Source organism: Cucurbita pepo, chromosome 1, assembly GCF_057944985.1.
Source record: "Cucurbita pepo subsp. pepo isolate OVF chromosome 1, ASM5794498v1, whole genome shotgun sequence".
In the NCBI taxonomy this organism is placed as follows: domain Eukaryota; kingdom Viridiplantae; phylum Streptophyta; class Magnoliopsida; order Cucurbitales; family Cucurbitaceae; genus Cucurbita; species Cucurbita pepo.
The window spans coordinates 16,228,172-16,251,680 of NC_141798.1; the positions used below are offsets into that span (position 1 = coordinate 16,228,172).

At 35.7% G+C, this 23,509-nt stretch overlaps 2 protein-coding genes across 5 annotated transcripts; one reads left to right on the top strand and one right to left on the bottom strand.

Annotated features, from left to right (window-relative positions):
• Positions 1–1,159: 1,159 nt before the first annotated feature.
• LOC111779000 (histidine kinase CRE1) lies at positions 1,160–9,654 on the bottom strand. 4 transcript variants are annotated; one of them, XM_023659052.2, is made up of 12 exons: positions 9,069–9,654; positions 7,993–8,370; positions 7,587–7,820; positions 7,303–7,472; positions 6,702–6,920; positions 6,427–6,613; positions 5,778–5,829; positions 5,447–5,676; positions 5,232–5,330; positions 3,820–4,529; positions 2,364–2,864; positions 1,160–1,886 (listed from the first exon to the last, which is right to left on the bottom strand). In XM_023659052.2, exons 2-12 carry the CDS (start codon positions 8,329–8,331, stop codon positions 1,664–1,666), a joined length of 2,964 nt encoding a protein of 987 aa, XP_023514820.2. In that variant the 5' UTR covers positions 8,332–8,370; positions 9,069–9,654; the 3' UTR covers positions 1,160–1,663. The 4 variants fall into 4 exon arrangements, with proteins under 4 accessions (XP_023514820.2, XP_023514805.2, XP_023514798.2 ...); XM_023659037.2 differs by having other exon boundaries at positions 7,993–8,389; XM_023659030.2 differs by having other exon boundaries at positions 7,993–8,447.
• Positions 9,655–17,093: 7,439 nt separating this feature from the next.
• LOC111784997 (zinc finger protein 7) lies at positions 17,094–19,069 on the top strand. Its single transcript, XM_023665489.2, has 2 exons — positions 17,094–17,474; positions 18,095–19,069. Exon 2 carries the CDS (start codon positions 18,165–18,167, stop codon positions 18,924–18,926), a length of 762 nt encoding a protein of 253 aa, XP_023521257.2. The 5' UTR covers positions 17,094–17,474; positions 18,095–18,164; the 3' UTR covers positions 18,927–19,069.
• The last annotated feature ends 4,440 nt before the right edge of the window (positions 19,070–23,509 follow it).

Genomic DNA, 23,509 nt, shown 5'->3' on the forward strand with positions numbered 1-23,509 from the left:
TGGCTTTGCTTTGGGCTTCCCCAAACCGACTGATACTAATGGAGATGTATTCCTGTACTAGTAAATTCATGATCATTCTCTAAATCACTCCTAACCATTCTCAACAATAATTTCTTAAAACTTTTTTTTTTTAAAACGGAGAACAATAATTAATATATTTAATTTTTAGTATGAAATAAATAATTATTCAAAATTTGTGTATCGTACTAGTCAAATACAGAAAATCAAATTTAATTTAAACTGCAAAATAATATTATTAATGAATATGCTTATGTATTAATTTAACCAAAAAGAAATAAAAAAAAACATTATGATTTCCAGAATGGCATTCGGATGGTTCACATGCAATTAATGAGGCGTTACGCATTTACTTCAAACATTCAAATTACGTGTTCCAATTCACAAAATAATAATAATAATAATAATAATAATAACAATTTACTCCAATTCACCATTAGGTGTCAAAATAAAGATGTAGGCTGGATAAGGAAACATTCTTTGTCTCCATTTTATTTTTAATTTTCACCAAATTCTTATTTATTTTTTACAAATTTCTAATATCCATTTAAACTAAAACTTCTCACTCTACTCAACATTTAAAAATAAATAATAAATTTTGTAAGTATTCTCATCTTATTTAATTCATAATATAATATTAGATACGTCAAATATAGATAATAAAAATTTAATGAAAGAATAATGACATAAATTACTTATAGTATCTTTAAAGTTCTGTCCAACCAAATTTTGGTATCCATTTAATATAATTAATAAAAAGACAAGTGCTACCAAGAAAATAATTAAAATGTATAATAAATTAAAAATCTAAATACCAAATAATTTCGATATCAAAAGATATTTTATTTTGCGCCGTATTTTGTTATTTAAAGGAATGCGTGCATTAAATTAAATATTTATAGGTCACCATATAAATAGAGTGATTTTTTTTTTCATAAAATATACCAATGATATAGAAGATTGAAACATTTATCATTTTAATCGATAATATATATTTTATATCAAATAAATTATGTTAATTTTGTGGTCGTAATATTCTTTCAAATGTCGTAGTATTTCTCTTGACCTTTACATGATATTGAAGTAAAAATCTATAAGAACCCGGGATGAAAACTCGACAGAATAATCAATATACGTGACATGTTGCCAATTTGAACATAGCTCAAGGTGTAATCGGAGATTCAAATCGTCATCCTTTCACCATTAAAGACGTTACATATTTACATCCTTTTATGTTCAACAAACTTATGAATGAGCTTGTTGTAAACATTTAGCCAAAAGACAGTCCTAAGCCAACAATTTACAGTTTAGTTTCTTCCCCTTGCAACCATTTATACATCCATTAGGGGATGGATAGCTCTATTGTAGTATACAGGTTGGTACTCATATTCTCTAAATAAAAACAAAGCATTTAGTTGGTTAGAAATGGCAATGGCTAAGCCTGAATCTCAATACCAGTCGAGAATTCCCGACGCTGTCGTCAAACTCGGCTCTCCATTCACCAGCAAGAACACAGTTAGCACCAGGAATGGTGTCAAAAGTTGCTGGTATTTTCTAACCCACCAAAAGGAGGTCAGCAATGGAGCTTTTGCCTCTGGTTTTGTGCAGCTGATGATCATTTGGCATCCATGAAGTCTTTGATGGGCTATGATTTTTGGAAAATCTTGGCAACTTCCTTGTATAGATTTTCTTCCTCAAAGGGTTTCGAGACGTAGCCATCCATTCCGTATTTCAGGCACTCGTCATAGGTAGCATGAATCACGTCTGCAGTCATTGCTAATATTGGTACATGCCACTCGCTTTCGGTTGTAGATGATCCTTCGTTTGCCTTGCTCTCCATCATCCTGATGAGACGAGTCGCCTCAAACCTGCAGTTTTGACAAAATATACGTATAATTTACTCGTACTTTCATGGAGAAAAGAATGAAACTGTATCAGCCCAAGTCCACATCTTGCGGATATTGTCCCTTTCGAGTTTCCCCTCAAAATGTTTAAAATGCATATTCTAGGGAGAGGTTTCCACACTCTTATAAAGAATGCTTCGTTCCACTCTCCAACCAATGTGGGATCTCACAATCCACTCCCTTCGGGGTCCAGCGTCCTCGCTGGTACACTGCCCAGTGTACACCCTCTTTGGGGCTCAATGTCCTCGCTGATACTCGTTTCTCTCTCCAATCGATGTGGGATCTTGCAGAAACAATGCAATGCAATGGCTCCAAAAATTTTGGTCTGAGTTCATGTTTTTTTTAGCTAAAACAGCAAAAGGAGAAATGAAGAACTACGCCATTCTAATGAAAGACCTGCAAGATTGAGAGAAGAAATGAAGAAAACTTGTTAGAACATACCCATCCATTTCAGGCATTTGAATATCCATGAAGCAAGCATCAAAATTGTGCGGTAGCTCAAGCAACTTCAGTGCAGCTTTCCCGCTTTCTGCACACTCAACATCTGCACCTACTTTCTTCAGAGCGCCTGCAGCTACCCTTCGGTTTACTTTATTGTCATCAACAATTAAGATTCTCTTGCCACAGAGAAGGCTCTGAAGGAAAACAGAATCATTTGGTAGGCCCCTTCCTCGCCTCTGGTTCTTAACATCAAGTACTTGTTGAAGACAGGCAGCAAACATACTCGCCCTCAATGGCTTCATGATCACAGTGTCTGCAAAACCAGCTGCCCTTGCCTTGTCTAGTTCTGCAGTGGTGATGTTTGTAGCAAGAAGTATCAGTTTCGGTAACTTAAACGAACTCGCATTCAGTTTCCAGTTCAGTTGATGAATGATACCACATTCCTCATCAGACTTCAATGTGTCTTTTTCAACTAAGATCATATCTGGAAGGAGTGAGCTTCTGCAATATTGAGATAAATAGTTCCCATAAGCTAGTTGCAATATAAATCATCTGCAGAAAGGTCCACTAAACAGACAAAAATTCTTGGTGAATCCACGCGGGGGCACTAGGTAAATAGTATTAGAAACCACGAACCTCCACAATGGTATGATATTGTTCACTTTGAGTACAAGCTCTCATGGCTTTGCTTTTGGTTTCTCCAAAAGGCCTCATACCAATGAAAATGTATTCCTTACTTATAAAACCATGATCATCTCCTTAATTAGTCAAAGTGGGACTCCCTCCCAACAATCCTCCCCTCGAACAAAATACACTATAGAGCCTCCCCTAAGGCCTATGGAGCCCTCGAACAGCCTCCCCTTAATTGAGGCTCGACTCCTTCTCTGGAGCCCTTAAACAAAGTAAACCCTTTGTTCGACACTTGAGTCACTTTTGACTACTCCATCGAGACTCATAACTTCTTTGTTCGACATTTGAGGATTCTATTGACATGACTAAGTTAAAGGCATGACTCTGATACCATGTTAGGAACCACGAACCCCCACAACGGTATGATAATGTCTACTTTGAGCACAAACTCTCATGACTTTTCTTTTGGTTTCCACAAAATACCTCATCCCAATAGAGATGTATTCCTTACTTATTGACCCATAATCAACCCCTTAATTAGTAAATGTGGGACTCCCTCCCAACCATCCTCAACAAATAGTTCCAAAACTTTGAGTTCTCTTTTGATAAGAAATTTATTTTCAGTTTTCAACAAACAAGAATTAAGCTTATAAACTAGCTGTTGGCTAACTTGACTTTGTTTAACAGAAGATAAACATATAAATATTATCAAAGGGATCCTCGCAGTTTTCAAGTGTTCAACTGAATGAACAAGAAAAAGCTGATCCCCCTCGTCCTCATTAGCTATGAACCTCAAAGATCTCAAGAAAAGATTATCAGGCCTTACCCTGGTGCTATGGAGACATTTTCTTTGCATAAAGAAGCTGCCATGTTGATACTACTGGTGACTTCAACAATGATACCAAGTCTCTTCAAATGATATCTGGTTACAGAAGCTCTAACTGGTTTCCTGTCAACTATTATTGCTTTCATTCCCCTAAAACTGGGAGGAAGTTCTTCAGAGCTGGGTTTTTTCATGTCATTCATTGAATTTTTCTTGCACTTTCCTAAAACAGCAGTGAATGAAAACGTGCTACCAATCTGAGGCTGACTTACGAAGTTGATCTGACCACCCATTAGTTCAACTAAACATTTGCTGATACTCAAGCCGATGCCAGTTCCTCCGTAATTTCGAGAGGTCGAGCTATCTGCTTGCATGAAGGGCATGAAAACTCGATTTTGGGCATGTAAAAGGATCCCAATTCCAGTATCCTCCACACTTACCATCAATGTGACATGACCACAATACTCATTAGTTACTGCTGGGTTGTTTGGAGAAGCATTCGACTGAGAGTTCTCATCAGCAATTTGATGTTTAAAGTTATCCAAATTGTTCTGATTATCAGCTGCCTCACGTCCACTTAAAGTTTGAAATTCACGACCATCCGATATAAACAAGTCACTGTCTGACATTCCATTGACATATTTTGTGTCGATGGAGCCTTTTGAGTGATCAGCTAGATGTACTTTAACAAATATGTGTCCCCTTTCAGTAAACTGCAGAAACAAATATATAAAAAATTATTTCAATGGTGTTTGCTACCATTTAGACAATATATTGTAGACCAAACGCACCGCTAACAGATATTGTCCGCTTTGGCCCGATACGTATCGTTGTTAGCCTCACGGTTTTAAAACGCGTCTACTAGAGAGAGATTTCCACACTCACATAAGGAATGCTTCGTTCCCCTCACCAAGAGATGTAGATCTCATAATCCACTCACCTTGCGGTCCCAACGTCCTCGTTGACACACTGCCCGGTGCCTGGCTCTGATACCATTCGTAACAGCTCAAGCTCACCGCTAATAGATGTTCTCCGCTTTGGCCCATTACGTAATTGCCGTCGGCCACACGGGTTTAAAACACGACTACTGGGGAGAGGTTTCCACACCCTTATAAAGAATGTTTCGTTCCCCTCTCCAAGAGATGTGGGATCTCATAATCCACCCCCTAGGAGGTCCAGCGTCCTCGCTGACACACCACCCGATGCTTGGCTTTGATACCATGTGTAACAGCTCAAGTCCACCGCTAACAGATATTGTCCGCTTTGGCCCATTACGTGTAGCCGTCGGCCTCATGGTTTTAAAACACGTCTATTAGGATCGTTCCCTCTCCAAAAGATGTGGGATCTCACAAATACACTTCAAAGAAAGTAAAAAGGACAGCACCAGTCGAAAGAAACTTGAACAATCCACTTACCTTAACAGAGTTACCCACAAGATTTGTTATGATTTGTCTGAATCTTCCTGGATCTCCAATTACAATTTCTGGAACTTTATCAGATACAAAAACTGCCAGCTTCATTTCCATATCATCATAGGAAAGAGCAAGAAAGTCAATACTTAACATGACATGTAAAGAAACAGCCAACAAACATGTTTGTTTGAAAAATAAATGATGTCCACATGTCCTACCTCCAGACCCTTTTGTCTGGACTTCTCGGAAAATAAAGACAGGACATCATCAAGTATTGATCGAATGTCAAATGGAACTGCTTCCAGTTCTAATTTTCCAGCTTCAATTTTTGCCCGATCAAGAACCTCATTTATTAATGCTATCAGTGCCTTTCCACAAGCTTGAGCAGTCTGAGCATAATCCTTCTGAGTTGAACTTAAATCCGTGTCCAGAAGCAGAGCAAGCATTCCTGAAATTGATGCTCACGAAAGTATACAAATCTGAGTATTTGTTGTACATACAAAATCAAGCATTTCAGCAAAAGCGAAGATTGACAGGAAAATAACTCACCAAGAATGCCATTCATTGGTGTTCTTATTTCATGAGAAACAGTTGCAAGAAACTGAAACCAAAATAAAAGAGAGATTTAAATCAAGAGATAAGGCATCATATAGATGGGTTGACTAGGTTACAACATGCAGGTGATTCAATGCAGAATTCCATTCCTTTTTATAGATGATCGTGGAAGACCTCCAACTAACATGCAACTCGACAAATCCCACTGACATTGGCATTGAAGAACTGTTACTATGAGATCCCTCATCGGTTGGGGAGGGGAATGAAACATTCTTTATAAGGGTGTGGAAATCTCTCCGTAGCAGACACGTTTTAAAAACCTTGAGGGGAAGCCTGAAAGAGAAAGCTCAAAGAGGACAATATTTGCTAACGGTGAGCTTGGGCGTTACAATGTTTCTGTATGATATAGAGATTTAGTTTGTGTTAGTGATTCAACCTCCTATTATGCTATTGCTTTCTGCTTCATACTAGACACTGTTATAAGCCTATTTTTTAATACAACATACTTCAACCTGAATATCAAGAGTCTGATGCAGAACTTGCACCCCAACTATCACTTACTCTACCCCCTAAATTCTGTCTGTTTCCTTCTCGCTTTAAGTCTCTTAATTTTTTAGTTCCTATTTGAACCGATTGATAGTACCTGGGATTTTGCAACATCAGCAGCCTCAGCTCGAACTTTCAGTTCCTGCATCTCATGAAAATCATCTTCAACCTTCACGATGTGAGTTGCTGCACCGTATAAAATATATCCAACTAATAACCCGATAACGAAGAATAAGAATGCAGTAGTCAGGGCAGTCCAGGATGTGGGAGCCTTCTGCTGATATCTGCTCCATATCCACATGAGAAAAGCCATAAGACACCAAGGCAAATGATCCACATTAGAGTAGTAACTAATATGGCAGAATTCTTTACCTACAAATCATCAGATGCTTCCTGAATGGATCTCCGAAATCAAGGCTACTCCCATGCAAAAGAAACTTGTCACCATCTTGATATTGATGACTGTACATGACGAGGGGGTCAGAAGAGTTCGTAACATCATATACGTTTACCAAAATGGCCTGATTCCCTGCAAGCTGCCCAAGCAAGTTCTCCACAAGTGACTCGACATCAAAAGCTCCACCAACGTAGCTGCGTTAAGATAAGAAACAATTTAACATATCTGGCACATATAATTTCACCTGTCAGACAATGCTCAAGCTCAAGAGATTTGAAAATTAAGGTATATTTCGATGAGAACACAAATTTCCAGGCCAAAAATTTCAGGGTAAGTATAGAGCCAATAGAAAACCAGCCTATAACATATTCAAAAGATCAAAATCAGAAAATGTGAAAACCAAACACCACTAGGGAATTGAGAGTTTGTGAAGGACATCCCACAAGAATACAACAATGGAGGCAAACTTCTAACGATATTTGGCAGGTAATTGTCTATGTTATATACATAAGGATGAACAAACAAATCACATATGAACTCACATTCCTAATAAAACTACTTCTTATCCAGACTGACCCTGCTGTTGCTTCTATACGTTCTTCTTCAGTTGGTATAGATGGCAATTTGGATTTGTAAACGGGAAACGTCAAAACAACTCCAAGATGATGTGAGCCCAGCAGCCTGAAGGGGCTTGTTAAGACAGCTTTTCCTGTTGCTCTAGCCCTCAAAATGTTTTCGCGGTCCTCCTGCATCATATCAGCCAGAAGAAATCTACCAAATGAGAGAGGAAAAACAATACAGATAGGCATGCCACTTTCATCCAACATATAAGCTTGAATAGCAAGCTCATTTTGCTCTACCTCTCCTGACATCATATCCAGTGATTCAATATAAGAGACTGTTTCTTGAGAAAATATAACTGGTGCATATTCATCTCGAATTGGGGAAGGTTCTCTTTTCATTGTTTTTATCATCCACCCATGTTGCTTTTCGAATATATCCCTCTCTGAATGAACCACTCTCTGTGCATACGCCACCCCACTGAGTAGAGGCCGTTCGAAAGCTGTTCTGGCTGTGTATTCTGCAAAAGTCTCCTGCATTGTCGTATTTCAGGCTCGTTAAACAAACATATCATTGAAAAGAATACAATACAATACCAGTATCTTCAAGAAACACACAGAGAAATGAACTTGTACATCATGGAGGGTTCAGATTTCCCCCAACTATAAGAAGAAAAAACCAATGTCCAAAGCTTGAAGGACAAACCTGATCAATTGCAGAAGGGGTCTTGAAGTAATGAAAGGTGGAAACAAGCACAGCCAAGGCATGAACATGGTTGACGCTAACACTGAACTGATCTTGCAACATCCTTGCCCTCTCTTCACACATGCTCCCCAACACTTCATTCCTTCTCACTTTATTATCAGCATCCATGCCATTATAGATTAACATGCTGATAAATGCCATCCCCATAATCCACAGCAGAAGATACTTACGAAGCCAAGCCCTGTTAGCTTGAACAAATGTGTAACCCTTCGTTGTTGTTCCCATTTGCTCATTCCACTTGGGCACAGAGTTGTGGTTTGGCTGCATTTTCGAACCCATCTTCCGTCTTCCTCTTTCACCTCTTGTTCTTCATTCCCCCTACCAAAACTAGGCCAACCTGAATTAGCAACATTCTTAGCTCACTTTCTTTCTGTAAATTCGTTTGACTGTTCCTTCTGCAATTAAACAGAAAAGAAAAAGGTAGCCAAAAGGAAGATCGTCACAACAGCATTTGACCTGTTGAATTTAAGGCTCAGAAAGCAAAACCAAGAAAAAAAAACCCCATTTCCCTTTTTAGAGCTCACCAAAACCCATTTCTAGCCTAGGGAGGAAAGACAATCAATAAAGAGAGCCTTTCAATTCCCGGAGACAAGCCTGACTCTCACAAAAGATGGGGTGTTCTTCTTTTATGGTAAACAATAAAATAACAGCCTAGGGAGAGAGAAAGCCCACATTCCAAAGAATTCCTCGCTCATATGCTTTCTGGTCAATGAGTTCCTTGCGTAACAAAAAAGGAAACTGAAACAATAAAAATACAGAGCAGAAAGCTAATCATGTCCCTCTACGCCTCCTCCTCCTCCAGGCGTGAAGCTCAGTACCCCATTTCATGTCCATTAACAATCAAACTTACACAGCTGAACCCCTCAGCTCCCAAGAAAAAATCACACGCGCGCAGCGTAGAACACAAGAAGAAACACTGAAACAGAGCAAAAAGAAAGCAAAAACAAAAAGAAAAGGGAAAGGGGAAGGGAAAGTGGGTTTATCGAAAGAAACAATGCTTTTGCAGATTTGCTCACCTGGGTATCAAAAAAGAGGCAAAATGTTAACAATGAAACGAATGATTCGCTTGCGGAGATGGAGGAACACGAAGAAGGTCCTCCAAAAAGCGATCCGGAATGGCTTTTAGTGTAGAATAACACATGGGGTTTTTCTGTTTCTCCCCATTTTTGCTATAATTCAACAAAATGAAATGAAAACTTTAAGATTGTGAAGGATTTTCTCGGATACTGTCCTGACTTTTCTGTCTCCCTAATCGCTACCCTTCCCTATACTCTTTTACTATGTCGTCTTCTTTCTCTCTGTCACCGCCTCTATTCCTCTCTGTCTTTGTCGACTGAGTACAACTATGGCTTCAAGAGAACCCCATGAAAAAACGATGAAAATACCTTCAACCAGAATGAACCCAGAACCACAAAACTCAAAATTTATGCTCTGTTTTTCCACGCTAAAATCATTATGAAGTTAAGTAAAAGAAAAATCATCCCATTTTCAATCTCTTTCCTTCTGGGTTTTTGTTGACATTTTTATTTGCTTTCTTCTCACTGTGGGAGAGCGAATCAAATTGGTGGAAAATGGGAAGACTAAAATCTCCATCGCAAATCAAATCTGTGTGATGATGACAAGCCCACAATGCTCCGTCTTATTCCCTCTTAATTTGCTTTTAGCCCTTTTCCCCACCAATTTTTTAAACTTATCTTTTTTATTTTTATATTTATTAATTTTTTTAATTTATCCCCAAAAGATAAGAAATTAACAGTTATAAAGCAAAAACGTCAATTGTTTGACTATGTTTATTTGATGAAACGATCTTTTATGTTATATTTGATGAATATCATCAACCTCATCCACGTTTGAAAATGTAGATAAAAATTTAAAAGAGAGAGAATTAGGTCTCTTGAGCAATGATGTCTTTAGGCCTTTGGGGAACTTTGGGTGTGTCGTGTAGCAAAAAAAAGGAGAAGAAATTGAGGAGCGGTAAATAAACACGCAAGCAAACTAGTTTATATTTAAAATTTGTCAACGGATCTATTGGGAGATTATTGAATTAATCTAAAATCTGTCATTGGAGAAGCTCGAGTAAAGATGATTATTATCTATGGATTGTGACCATAATATATAAGTTTTGTTATTACGGTATATAGATGGTTCATTCAAGCATCACCTGTAGAGTTTGAAATTTTGTTAGATACCACGAAGTCATGACTAAGTAAATGTGAGGCATCACCGTTCTATACAAGTAAAAGTTAGAGGAACAATAAGCAACGTGGATACAAAGTGGCAACAAAGGAAGAAGTCACCAAAGAATTGCATAACGTGAGAGAGCTCAGAACAACGACAACAAGAGTTCTCAAGATGAGTTATTTGTTACAGGTGCAGAAAAAAATGATCACAAGTCCAAGGCCCATTGGTCTAAGTCCATCAAAAACAATGTTGCAACCTCCAAAAAAAAAAAAAAAATGGGATGATGAATGAGATGGAGAGGTACTATGTGCCTTACAAAAATATGAGCTAACACTTATAGCGATGATGAGAGAACTTATCGATTATGAGAATGACTGGATCATTGATTCAAGATGCTCAAACCACATGATTGGTGTTCAGAAAAAAGTCTTACCAGACTTGAACATTAGTGAAGAAATTCTACAATAAAGAACAGGAGAGCAAACTGTACAAATTTGTTCAAGTATTGATGTGGCTGAAAATCCAGATGACACTGATTTTGGTGACCAAGAAGTGACTCAACTAAGCAAACCAGGTGAAACGGAAATGACACCTCAAAAAATTAGTTAGTCAAAAAAGAATTCGAAGGTCAAATCCAAAGTATGCTAACACAACTATTATAGAAGATGAAGTTAGAGAGCTAGAGATGTATGAAGAAATACCACAAAACTCGGCTTGGCAAAAGACGATGTAGTAAGAAATTATAACCTTGGAGCACAAACTTGGGAACTAGTGTCAAGACTAGAAGATGTCAAACCTATCCTTTGCAAATAGGTTTACAAAATAAAGCATCCCCGGATGGATCAATCGAGAGATAGAACACCCGACTTGTAACTCGAGGGTTCTCTCAACAATATGAATTAGACTAGGATGGAACGTTTAATCCAATGATGAAGATCACTCCTGTACAAATCTTGCTAGTACTCGTTTCAAGTAAAGATTAAAAACTATGACAAATGGATGTGAAGAATACTTTCTTGCATGGAGAGTTGGATCGGGAGATCTACATGAATCAACTAAAAGGATTTCATAATGCAGCTTGACGACTATGGTCTTTTGTACAAAAGAAGCTAAAAATGCAAGCTAGTTGGATTCTATAATGTAAACTATGTAGGAGACCACGATACCCAATTATCAACGACTGGGTAAGCGTTTAAACTAGGTTCATAAATAATTTCTTGGTCCAGCAAAAAATAACCAACAATATTATTGTTAACTACCAAAGTGGAATACAAAGCCGTGGCGTGGCATAAGTAGTTCAAGAAAGTACATAGTTAAAACTCTTAGCAGAAGATTTGCACTACAAAGTTGAGTATCGATACCATTTCATTGCGACAACCAATTTGCGATCCGTCTAATAGAAAATTTGATGTTTCATGCTAGAACAAAATATATGAAGGTGTGTTACCATTTCATTAGACTCAAAGTTCTAAAAGAAGAAAATGGACGATTAAGTAGTAGATCTGTTTACCAAAAGGGTTGAATAATGTCAAATATGGAGGTTTGACTATCAACTCAACATGGTACGACAAATGAAGATTAGTGCCGAGAGTGTATGTTAAAAATAAATAAATTGATCACAAAATTTAATTAGTGAGAACCGTACAGCTTTGAAATTGAATAATAATATACTTTTTCCATATTAAATTAAATTAAAATTTGAATTTTTTAATTTAAACCTAAGTCAAACCATTAATAATACATGTATGTAAATGGGTATGATTGGAGTTAGTTTGCTTTTAATGGTAATGTCTTTAATCAACCATTGTGAATCATTAACGCCAGACATATGCTTTTTATGAGACATTAGTGCTCATATTTTTAAACACCTAATTCCTTTAATTAAGGATAAATCATCCTTAATTAACTTACAAGTCAACATGGTATCTTTTAACTTTCCATTAATATATATATATATATATATATATATATATATATATATATATATATATATATATATAGATTTATTTATTTATTCGAGTATGAATGAACCGTCTACGTTCAAATGAAAGTGAAAGTGATTATGAGAATATGATAACTAAAATAACATAAAAATATTGAAAGCTACTATTTATACCAATGCACATTTTTTTTCGGTGGTTCAATCATAAGAACTCCCAAATTAATCGTGTTTTGCTGCAATTCTATTCTAGATGATTTTCTGGGCATTCTTCTAGAATGTATGTGAGTGAGGACAAGTGAAACTACAAGGACTTATAGCATGTGGGGTAGTCTTCACTTTTAAGAGCGAGCGATCAGTAATGTGACCATGTCGCAGGAGAATATTAGAGCACAAAGATGCTAAATTCGAATTTCAAATCATCGATTTAGGAACGGTCGTTACACTTTAAAATTTTGTAAGTTTGATCCACAAACTCTTAATTGAATCCTAATTTATTTTAATTATTATCCATTTATAGTTTATGGTAAGTGTTCCTTTTGATATGACATCTCACTATGAAAAGGACAATTCATATTAGACCTCCCAAGATTTAGAGCATTTTTTTTTTTTTTTTTTAATTTGTTCTTCTTATTAATATTTTAAAATTTAGTTTTGAGTTATATTTTAATTATTGATTTGACATCGTTTAGGCCCACTGAAACTATTCTCTATTTTCTGTCGCTTAGCCCAATGGGCCCAAATTAAGCACCATTATGGCATTGGACTCTACCCAATTGTGAATCTCCTGATGGGAGTTCTCAAAATTGTCTATCATCTCAACTTCTTCACGAACATAACAGTGTCACAAATTTTTCATCTTCCCAACTTTATTATATAGTTTCGATTACACTTTCGTGGGTCTTAGTGGGTCGTACGAAAATAGTGCATATACAACTATGTGTATGAACGTGATACACATCTCGAACTAAAAAGACTAGAACCCAAAGCCATAGTTTTAGGTCCCATTAAAAAGAAATTTCATGTTTCGACCTTAATAGTGGGGCTACTTGCTATGTATTCTATAAATACTCAACCGTTCTTATAATATTTTTCTAAAAAGACATTCGATACATAGTAGCTACTGCATTTATATATTAGATTTTGGGTGTGTTTTTCTTTTCTTTAAATGTTATGAACTCACTTAAGAACTCGATATTTTCTTAATCCCGTGATTTATATAAGACTATGAATAATGTTTTACTATTTTTCTCGAGATCTCGAATCTAAATCAAGTACGTCTTCACTTATGTTCATTGATTTCACGTGTTTATAATATTAAGAGCATAGAGAATTGTGACATGCATGTAGAAGCAGTCAACGTCGTTAGACAAGATTTTTTTTATTTCAAAATGTTATGGCTTGACAACACGTTGGTTTAGCTACCTCACACGTACATCTCGACTGCATAAAGAGCCTTTAAAGTTAAACAAACGGTCTAATAATTTATGGTGATGTTTGAAGGAAAGAGCTAAATTTGTATGAAGGTAACATGAGAATGTTGGAGTTGCATCAAGTTGTGAGTAGATCCAAGATTGGTTGAGTATGAGAGTGAGGTAGATCATTAAGAGTTTGACCCTCACTAGTGACTATTTTGTCCATGTCTTTTTTGAAGGAGACATGGATTCTAATGATGACGATTGTATAATGAGTTGAATGTATTATTAGAAATTATTCAAACCACTAGGGGTGGTATCCATAATGATTTTATGATACACTTATATAGGAGCAGACATATTTCTTGTAATGACCTGACTTTTCAATTAAAAATAAAGTCGTCGCTGCATGACATGACTATTAAGTGTAGAAACATTCATTTAAAATAATTTCAAACGATGCCATAGATTTACGTCCGAGGTAAAACTTTAAAAACACACCAAGAAAAACGGTAAGGCCGAAAAATAAATAATATTATCAATCTAGGGTTAAGTTGATTTGTTAGGAGATTATTAAACTAAATTTCAAGTATGTCATTGGAGAAACTCGAATGAAGAGAATCATTATCCATGGATTGCGAAGAAGCTTTGTTGTTGCTGTACAAAGATGGTCGGCTCAACCAACACTGGTAGAGTTTAAAAATTTGCTAGCCAGCCAAAAATCCATGACTAAGTAAATGAGAGACATCACGCTGAACAATGAAGAAGAAGCACTCTACACAAGCAAAAGCTGGAGCAATAATAAGCCAATGGATACAAAATGGTGACAAAGAAAGAAGCCACCCGGCACAAACTAACTTAGAGAGCTTAGAAGAACAACAACAAGAGTTCTCAAGGGAAGAGATTTGAAGGTATTTGCAACAACGACAAAAAGAAAGACCACATGTCCAAGAATTGTTGGTCCAAGAAAAAGTTCGTCGAGAGCAATGTGGCAACCTCCAAAAAGGAGATGAATGATTAATGGGATGTAGGGGTACTATGTGCCATAGAAGAAGACGAGCTAGCGCTCAATGCGATGATGGAAGGACATATCAATTTCGAGAATAACTGGATCACTAATTCAGGATGCTCATACTATATAACTAGCGATCAGAGCAGCAAGCTGGCCCTCATAGAAGGAATTATTACTAGATTTAGGCAACATTAAAGAAATTCTACACAAAAGATGGAAGAACAAACTAAACACATTTGGTTAAGTGTTGATGTGCCTAAAGATCCAAGTGACATTGATATGGATGAGTAACTGTGTTATTGGAGGTAATATAAGGCCACACAACTGATTGATTAATGGTAGATCTTCTACAAAGTTTACACGTTTATTCCATATAGAATCATCTATTTTGCATAGACGAAATGTTACAAGGAGATAGTTAGGTTTCATGGTATACATGTGTCGATAGTGTACGTCACGGATTTCCACAATAGTATGATATTTCCACTTTAAGCATAACCTCTCATGGCTTTGCTTTGAGCTTCCTCAAAAGTCCTTGTACCAATGAAGATGTATTCCTCAAAAAGTCTATGTAGCCCTCAAACAGTCTCCCCTTAATCGAGGCTCGACTTCTTTTTCTGGAGAAATTTCTTTGTTCGACACTTGAGGATTCTATTGGCATAGCTATACTAAGGGCATGACTCTGATACCATGCTAAGAATCACGGATCTCTACAATAGTATGATACTGTCCACTTTGAGCATAAGCTCTCATGGCTTTGCTTTGGGCTTCACAAAAGGCCTCATACCAATGAAGATGTATTCCTTACTTATAAACACCGTGATCATTCTATTAATTAGCCAACATGGGACTCCCTCCCAACAATCCTCAACAATTCTTCCATTTAAGCGTGACTTAATAATTTTTCTTTTAATTTAAATCGGTTTGAGACATGATAACCATATCTAAGTAAGAGTTATGAATACTAGAGTTTATACGTGTATCTCGTGATATAGAACCAATAGCCTTAAAAAAAGTTCAAAGTCTGTTTAAGCTACAATCAAGGCAAGCAATCATATTATTGAACACTATATGCTTGGTTCGGTGAACTTTTAATATATAATAAAATACTATTTTCTAACAAGAACCATTTTTATTGTAATGCATGTACGCCAGGTATGATGTGACACGAAAAATTGATGATACTCTCAGTAATAAATAAGGAAAGTAATCTAGCCACGTAATTAATAGAAACGATTCACAGAAGAAATGATTATAATGATGCATCACGAATTATAACGTATGCTCTCTTAGCTGTGAGACCTCGTCCATATTTATGATTACGAAAAAATGAGATTGCAAAAACTTGCCAATATAGCCTTGAAGAAGAGTGACAAAATGGTAGCCACGAGGAAAAGTAGCAATATGGTCACGATCATGTTTATGTGGAAATATGGTTATCTTTAGTGATACGACCGATAAAGGAAAAGTTACAACTTTTTTTTTTTCAATTAGAGGAAAGATATCATACACAAATGATGGTGTTTGCTTCACCGGTCATAGATAGTTCAAACAAACTTATATCGACACGATAATCCAATTATAATTAAATAACATTTTATTTGCTTTCTATAAAGCATGTATTTCTTTATATTTATATATAAAATAAAGATCCCCAAAAGAAAATTGTATGAATTAGAAGAACATATAATGGCTATCTATTTACATGACAAGACATGATTTGATGTTGTTTTGGATTTGTATAGAAATGAAAAGGTAGTGGGGATGATTTGAAGGCTTATGGCTCAAATTTTGAAAGTAGTTCACTAGTCCTCTTGTCTTTAGTTCTAAAGCTTGTGTGTCTACACTCGTTGCGAAGATGACTAATGATATACATGTCTGTCCCTCTCAACCACCAAATGCCCAAAACTCCCAACTGTAATTTTCATTAAAGATATGTACAAAGTCATTTGTATGTGCTTTGTGTGAGACATCATGTGCTTTGCCCTCCTTTTCCATTTGTGGGTTCTCACCTTTTTGTTCTAAATTATTGGACCATAGTTTGTTGTTCCATATTATACTTGATTAGACCACTCATACACTGTTTTAATGAATGTAAAAAGATTGGAGAAGTTCAAGTTTTATGAATCGCATGTCGATTCATTTGTGTATGATTTTATTATTTGTAAAGCACGGAATAATTGATGCGAGATTCCACATCGATTGGAGAGAGTAACGAGTGCACGTTGGACCTCGAAAAGAGATAGACCGTGAGATTCCGAAAACATCCCAAAACACGAGTAGAAGTAGTAGTATGATTAGTAAAGATTAGATACTTTTTTTTATTTGTTGGGCCTCTCTCTCTTTCATTATTAGTGTGAGAGAAGAGGCGTTTTAGGCAAAAAGATGATGGCACTTGAGCTGGTTTCTTCTCTCAGTTTGTGATTATCAATATTGGGTTTCATTTTTGAATAATAATAATAATAATAGAGTCCAAAAATTCAACCAAAGTAATGGGTTTTCCATTCTGATTCTGTAACTTTACACCATATCTTCCATCCCACCATAATCTGATTATTGGGTTTCGTTTTGAATAATGGAACACTCCAAAAATTCAACTAAAATAATGGGTTTTTTCATTCTGATTCTCTAACTTTACACCATATCTTCCATCCCACCACAACCCCTCTCTCTCTTTCTCTCTCTCTCTCTCTCTCCGCCCATTTATTTCATCTGTCGAATCTTACCCACTCCATAACCAGTAAAGGCTATGGAAACCCACCTCCCTCCTCTCTGCCTCTTACCGTTTCCTCACTCTGCGTCTCACTGCCGCTGCCATAGCCTTCAACGCATAGATTAACGCACAAGGGCTCTCCCGATTCTTCAATAAACCCATGTATGTCACTCTAGATGTGAATCCCTTCTTGTTTTTTTTTATGTTTTTGCTTGATTTTAATGTTGCCCTCTTCTTTGCTTCTGTTCTGTTTTCTTCTGGGTCTGTTTTTGAATGATGATGAGATGAAATTTATGCTTTCTGGGTTATGATTAGTCGCTCTTTTTGCTTCTTTTCTTGGAATTTTTCTGGGCTTTTTCCCTTTATGGGTCTGATTTTACTCTTTTTCACTGAATGAATCTGCTTCTATGATACCTGATGTTGTGACCATGTGCTTGCTTAGTTGCTCTGGGTAATAATTTGTGTTTGAATTCATGGAGGAAGTTCCATGAATCTAGGTTTATGTAGGTGTAAGATTTGTGAAATTGTAGTTTGGGATGAACAGATATATATGCTAATCTTGAGCTTAGCTTCTTGATATCAAGTTCTGGTAGAACAGCTGCTGAAGTGTTGAGGGCTTGTGGCTTCTTTCATGGATTCATAGCCAAAGATTGATCAAGTTTTAGGGTTCATTAGCATAAACTTTTAGGAAAAATGTCATGTTCTTGAACGTTCTTTTCCATTATTGTGCAATGCAGAAGCAACATGAACTTATTTGATTGTTCTTGTAATTCTTAAAACAGAAGGAAGAGAATCATTCTCTGTGTTTGGAAGCCTCTGGTTCTTAACTTTTTTGGACAATTCATTCAAATAATGGAAACTTTAGATTTCAATATTGAAGCTGCTAAAGATTCAGAGCCTAGCAGTAGTCAAGAAGCAAATCCTGATCACTCTAACACTGGCACTGCCAGTTCTTCCTGCCCTCCAAGCTCGAGTAAAGTTGCTGTTGCTGTTGCTGATGCAGTGCCCATTTCACTTGACTTGACACTTCAGTTTAACTCCAACGATATCGAATCAAAGGGTGATGGTGATGGCGAGAATCACGGGGAAACAAATGGTAACAAATCATCGTCTGCATCGACGCCGAGAGTTTTCTCTTGCAATTACTGTCGACGTAAGTTTTTCAGCTCGCAGGCGCTTGGTGGGCATCAAAATGCACACAAAAGAGAGAGGACAATGGCTAAACGTGTAACTCGAATGGGAATGTTCTTCGATCGATACGGTAGCTTGGCATCGCTGCCTCTTCATGGCTCAGCTCTTAGATCACTTGGCATTGAAGCTCATGGTGCTCTACACCAAACAGTTCTAGCTTCAGATCATAGGCCTTATCCTGGTAGGAGCGTTGGAGCAAAGTTCGAGCATAGCGCTTTTGGGTTCCCGACATTCGTTGAGGAATACGAGGACGATGTCGGGATGTTTTGGCCAGGAAGCTTCAGGCAGGTGGCTGCCAAAGTTGATAGCAGCTTAGGTCCTTTGAAATCCACGGTTCAAATTTCGGATTCAGAGTTTGGGAAGACAATTCCAACTCCACCAAGAACAGAAGAATCATCTCCTGATCTCACTTTGAGGCTTTAGTAAGTAATTTTCATTTTGATGCCTTCTTCTTAATGTATCAACTTTTGTAAAGTGGGATGTGTCTGCCATTGTCTGCCATTTTTTAGTGGCTCTAAGCTTATGAATTGTTGAATAAATCTTCAAATTTTTTCCTTTTGTGCCAATTACCCTTATCCTAATCTAAAATACACTTTTTTGAACCTTTACCCTCCTTTTTCTTTGCAATTTTTGTCCATGAATTCCAAAAGTTTCTATTCTAATCTCGAATCGATACCGTTTATCGATCGAAATGACGTGAAGTTGGTTTTTCAACGTAACAATATGCAAACAAAGCTTCTAATGGAGATACCGTCGATCCTCATTTTGACAAGCATTTGTGAGAGTGAACTGAACTAAAACTTGGTATATTCTTGTGAGATCTCACATCGACTAGAGAGGGGAACCAAACATTCATCATAAGGGTGTAGAAACTTCTTGCTGTTCGAGCTGTTTTAAATGGTATCAGAACCAAACATCAGATGATGTGCCAGCAAGGATGTTGGCTCCCAAGGGGGGTGCACTGTGAGATTCCACATCGATTGGAGAGGGGAATGAAACATTCCTTATAAGGGTGTGGAAACCTCTCCCTAGCAGAGGCGTTTTAAAATTGAGGCTGACGACGATACGTAAAAGGTCAAAGTGGACAATATTTGTTAGCGATGAGTTTGAGCTGTCATAAATGGTATTAGAGTTGGATAGCAGGTGGTTTGTTAGTGAGGACGTTGGCCCCCAAGAGGAACGAAACATTTTTTATAAGGGTGTTGAAATCTTACCTAGCACATGTGTTTTAAAACCCTAAAGGAAACAATGATGTGTAACGGATTAAAGCGGACAATAGGTGGGCTTAGACTATTACAATTGTAAACTAATATCATATTCCTTCCACTGTTGATAAGTAATGGCTCGATAATCTCTCTTGTACCTATCAGTTCTTAAGTTGGACCTCGCCATCAACTCGAGTTTTAATATCAAGTTTGGTAAATAAAATCGTTTTATAGCTACGTATGGATGTTGTAACGCGCGTGTATGTACTTATCTTGTTTAAGTTTATATTTTATTTGGATTAAACTCATTATTCAAAATATAAAGTGGTGCGAGACACAATAATAGTTTTATTTGAGATTATATCCTAAGATAAGATTAAAATTAAAATTAAATAAACTTAACCACTACAAGAACATTTATCGGATAAAGCGAACATTGTCGGCATAAGGTCACGAGTCATGAACCACACGACGGCGCTCAATTCAAGTGTATTGACGAAATTGCCCTTCCCTTCTACCCTCCAATAAATTATATACACGTGGCCTTTTTTTTCTTTTCTTTTTTACCTTATCTAATTTTTTGGGTGAATTTAAATAATTGTTCTGGTACCTCTATTTTGACTTTTGATGATTTTTAAAAATATATATTATAATAGACTTTTTTTTTTTGTTGAGAATATATTCAGGTACTTGTTTTTAACTGTTATCCTTTCATAAATAATTTATTTTTACATCTGATTTTTTTTTAATTTCTTATAGCTTATAAATGATTTTTTAAAATATCAAAGAATTAAAGGTTATATTCCTAAAAATATTCTAAACGAACAAAATAACAAAAAGCTCATACGATATATTTTTTTTATAGTACAAGAAATTAATTTATTGACTTTTACAATAATAATTAGTATCTTTTATCTCGTAAGAATTGCCCTAGGAAGAAAATGAGAAAATAAATAAATCAAAGCCGTGTTGACTCTAATGGCCACCAAAAATTCTCATCCTCCATTGAAACATGTCGTTTTAATGAAATACAGGTGGCAATTCGTGATTGGTTTTCCTTTCTTTTTCATTCTTTAATATAAGAGAAAAAAAAAATCAATAATGGAGCTAGGCATCCATCCTAATTATTTACAAAACATTAGAATAATAATGAGGCCATTGTGTGTATATAAAATAAATAAAATGATGATTCTCTCTCCTTTACCTATTATTTAATAGATATAATAATTGAATTTAGATATGTTCGAATCATAAATGAATAACTAATTTAACACAATATTAGCATTTCATTTATAATTTATAATATAAGTCCATAATTGGACAACTGATGACTTGGATATCAGTATAGGTAGACTTTTAATTTTTTAAAAGTATTTCTTAGTCATTCTATCTTTATGATCTCTCATTTAGATGTGGTCTCGGTTAATTTATATACATATATTTTTTTTTTATTCGAGAGTCGCATATGAATATTTGTGTAGAGACAAAAGTAGTGGGGTATGGGGGGTTGGGACAAAGGTTTCAAAGAAAGAGGGCAAGAAACCAACATGATCCATTGAGACAAGGGCAAGTGTTTTTAGGATTGGACCACTAAGTTGGAATTTAAGATGCTGCCAATTTGGAGGCACCACATTACCATATGAAATTAAATATATACATAATGTTATCTCTTTCTATATTTTATTCAATTATTTCATTTTGTATTCCAACCAAGCTTATACTAAATTTTTATATCTTAATGTTCTTATGAAAGTACACAAAATGTTTGAGCATATCATAAGGGGAGTTTGACCAAGTCAAAGTTTTAAGACAAAAATTCAGATGCATTAAATAGCGTCGTCAAAGGGAGGTCTCCTCCGTCGTACGAGCGCCACTCCCTCTCTCTCCATGTTGGTGGTCGCCGCCTGGGTTTCTTTTTCTTCAACCACCTTTGGAGCAATGAGCTACCCAAGCGTCGAGCTGAATCGAGCGTATTTCTTTAGCCGCTACAAACCTTGCTTTGTCCCGACCAAGTTCAATGCATCGGTGTTATCAATAATCTTTTTTTATGTAGCGCTGATCGCTCCAACGTGTTAATAGTTGCAAGGTTATTAGCGTTTCATCATTGGTAAGACACTCAAATTCGAGTCACCACTTCGAAATGTTAGAATTGACTTTGATTTTATTTAAAAATAATTCTAACCTTCTTATGGGATTTACATCAGGATTGCTTTCAACGGTATGAGATTCACATTTGGTCAAACGAAATAGTCTCCCAAAAGTGAATTTTAAATTAGGTTCTTTAGACAAATTCTCAAAATGGTATACATATTAAATTAGTTACAAAAGTCATTCTCATTCGTATTAATTAAATATCAAATGATAAGTCTTCATGTATAGGAGTTTATAACTCACTCAAGATTAAGATCGAGTCACATATGATCATTTTGTGAAATATTAATCTTCTCAATAACAAACTTATAAAGAGATTAAACATTTCATGATCCAATCTGATATAAACTTATTGTATAGGATACCACCATTTACATGTCTTCATATAAATTATATGAATTAAGTTATTGCTTCCAAGTGTGAAGACTATCTTTACATACTAACACGAGTTTTTTTAATATGTTTTGTCTTTAATCATATATTTCTTAGAAAAGTTTTCAAGAGGTCACCGAACATAAAATTGCTCCATACAAAACACGTTTAACTCTGGAGTTTCTATGATGGAGTAAAAAAAAAAAAAAAAAACACTTTATTGTATAAACTTTTATTATCGAAAAGACTTTGCTTTTAGTTTTAAAAGTTTGAATTTTATTATTATTATTATTATTATGAATTTCAATAAGGTTAAGGTTAAATTTGAGAATGAGACCTAAGGAACAAGTTAAATAGTCATTTATCATGGTACTAAAAACATGTTCTTTTTATAAAATGTTGACCAAACCTTAGATTATAGAAATATGGAATTCTTTAATGTTTGAATTAAAAGTCAAACGGTTATAATCACATTAAATACAACAAACCTAAGTTATTATTGTTAAAACAATTGTCCAAGAATATCTTTTTCATGACCCAGCAACGAGATGGGGATTTCACGCGACTAAATATTTCGTATGAAAATATATTCTAGATCAATATAAGAATTGTATCAACATTGTTCGTTGGGTTGGGTAATGACTCGTAGCTCTCCAAGTTTGTTTAGTTTAGGAATTCATGACCGGTACATCGATTCAAATCAAAATTGAATGAGCACCTACGATTAAGGGGAATGAAATGTCGACCACATGGTAAGATGATTTTCTAATATGAGGACGAGTACTGTTGCGAGACTGATACTTGGCAGCTCACAATCAACATATTGACAACAGATCCTTTGACCTGAAATCTAAGCCGGAGTGGCCAATTCATACCCAACAATGGTACGAACAGTATTAGAATTTGCTCATCGGGAATAAAAAAATTTCATACAGTAACAACCAGTTGGATTACCTGTGTGGCATATAAATACTTCATTATACAAATAATTACTTATTTTGTAAATGGCATGCTGTTGTTAAACAAATTTATTACCAAATTAATCACAAATCAGGATTAAAAGTATAATTTTGGTCAATCATTTTCAAATCTTTGTACTGTCTTCACATTTAATTTATAATTTTTTTTATTTTTTATTTTTTATATGTAATAACCGTACTCGGGTGGAAATAATTTTAAAAATAAATTCTCCAAAACTTAATTTGGTAACGTAATTTAAATTAAAATGATATAACTAAACGATGTTTAAAAAATAAATATTTACAGAAGTGGAAAATG

Bases quoted from the DNA above. Each gene is read 5' to 3' on its own strand.
- LOC111779000 (XM_023659052.2), bottom strand. From the start codon at position 8,331: ATGGGTTCGAAAATGCAGCCAAACCACAACTCTGTGCCCAAGTGGAAT. The intron at 4,530-5,231 runs GTAAGTGGATTG...TTGTTTCTGCAG, and splicing joins TTGTGGGTAACTCTGTTAAG to TTTACTGAAAGGGGACACAT. The intron at 2,865-3,819 runs GTAAGGCCTGAT...TCAATATTGCAG, and splicing joins AATGTCTCCATAGCACCAGG to AAGCTCACTCCTTCCAGATA.
- LOC111784997 (XM_023665489.2), top strand. From the start codon at position 18,165: ATGGAAACTTTAGATTTCAATATTGAAGCTGCTAAAGATTCAGAGCCT.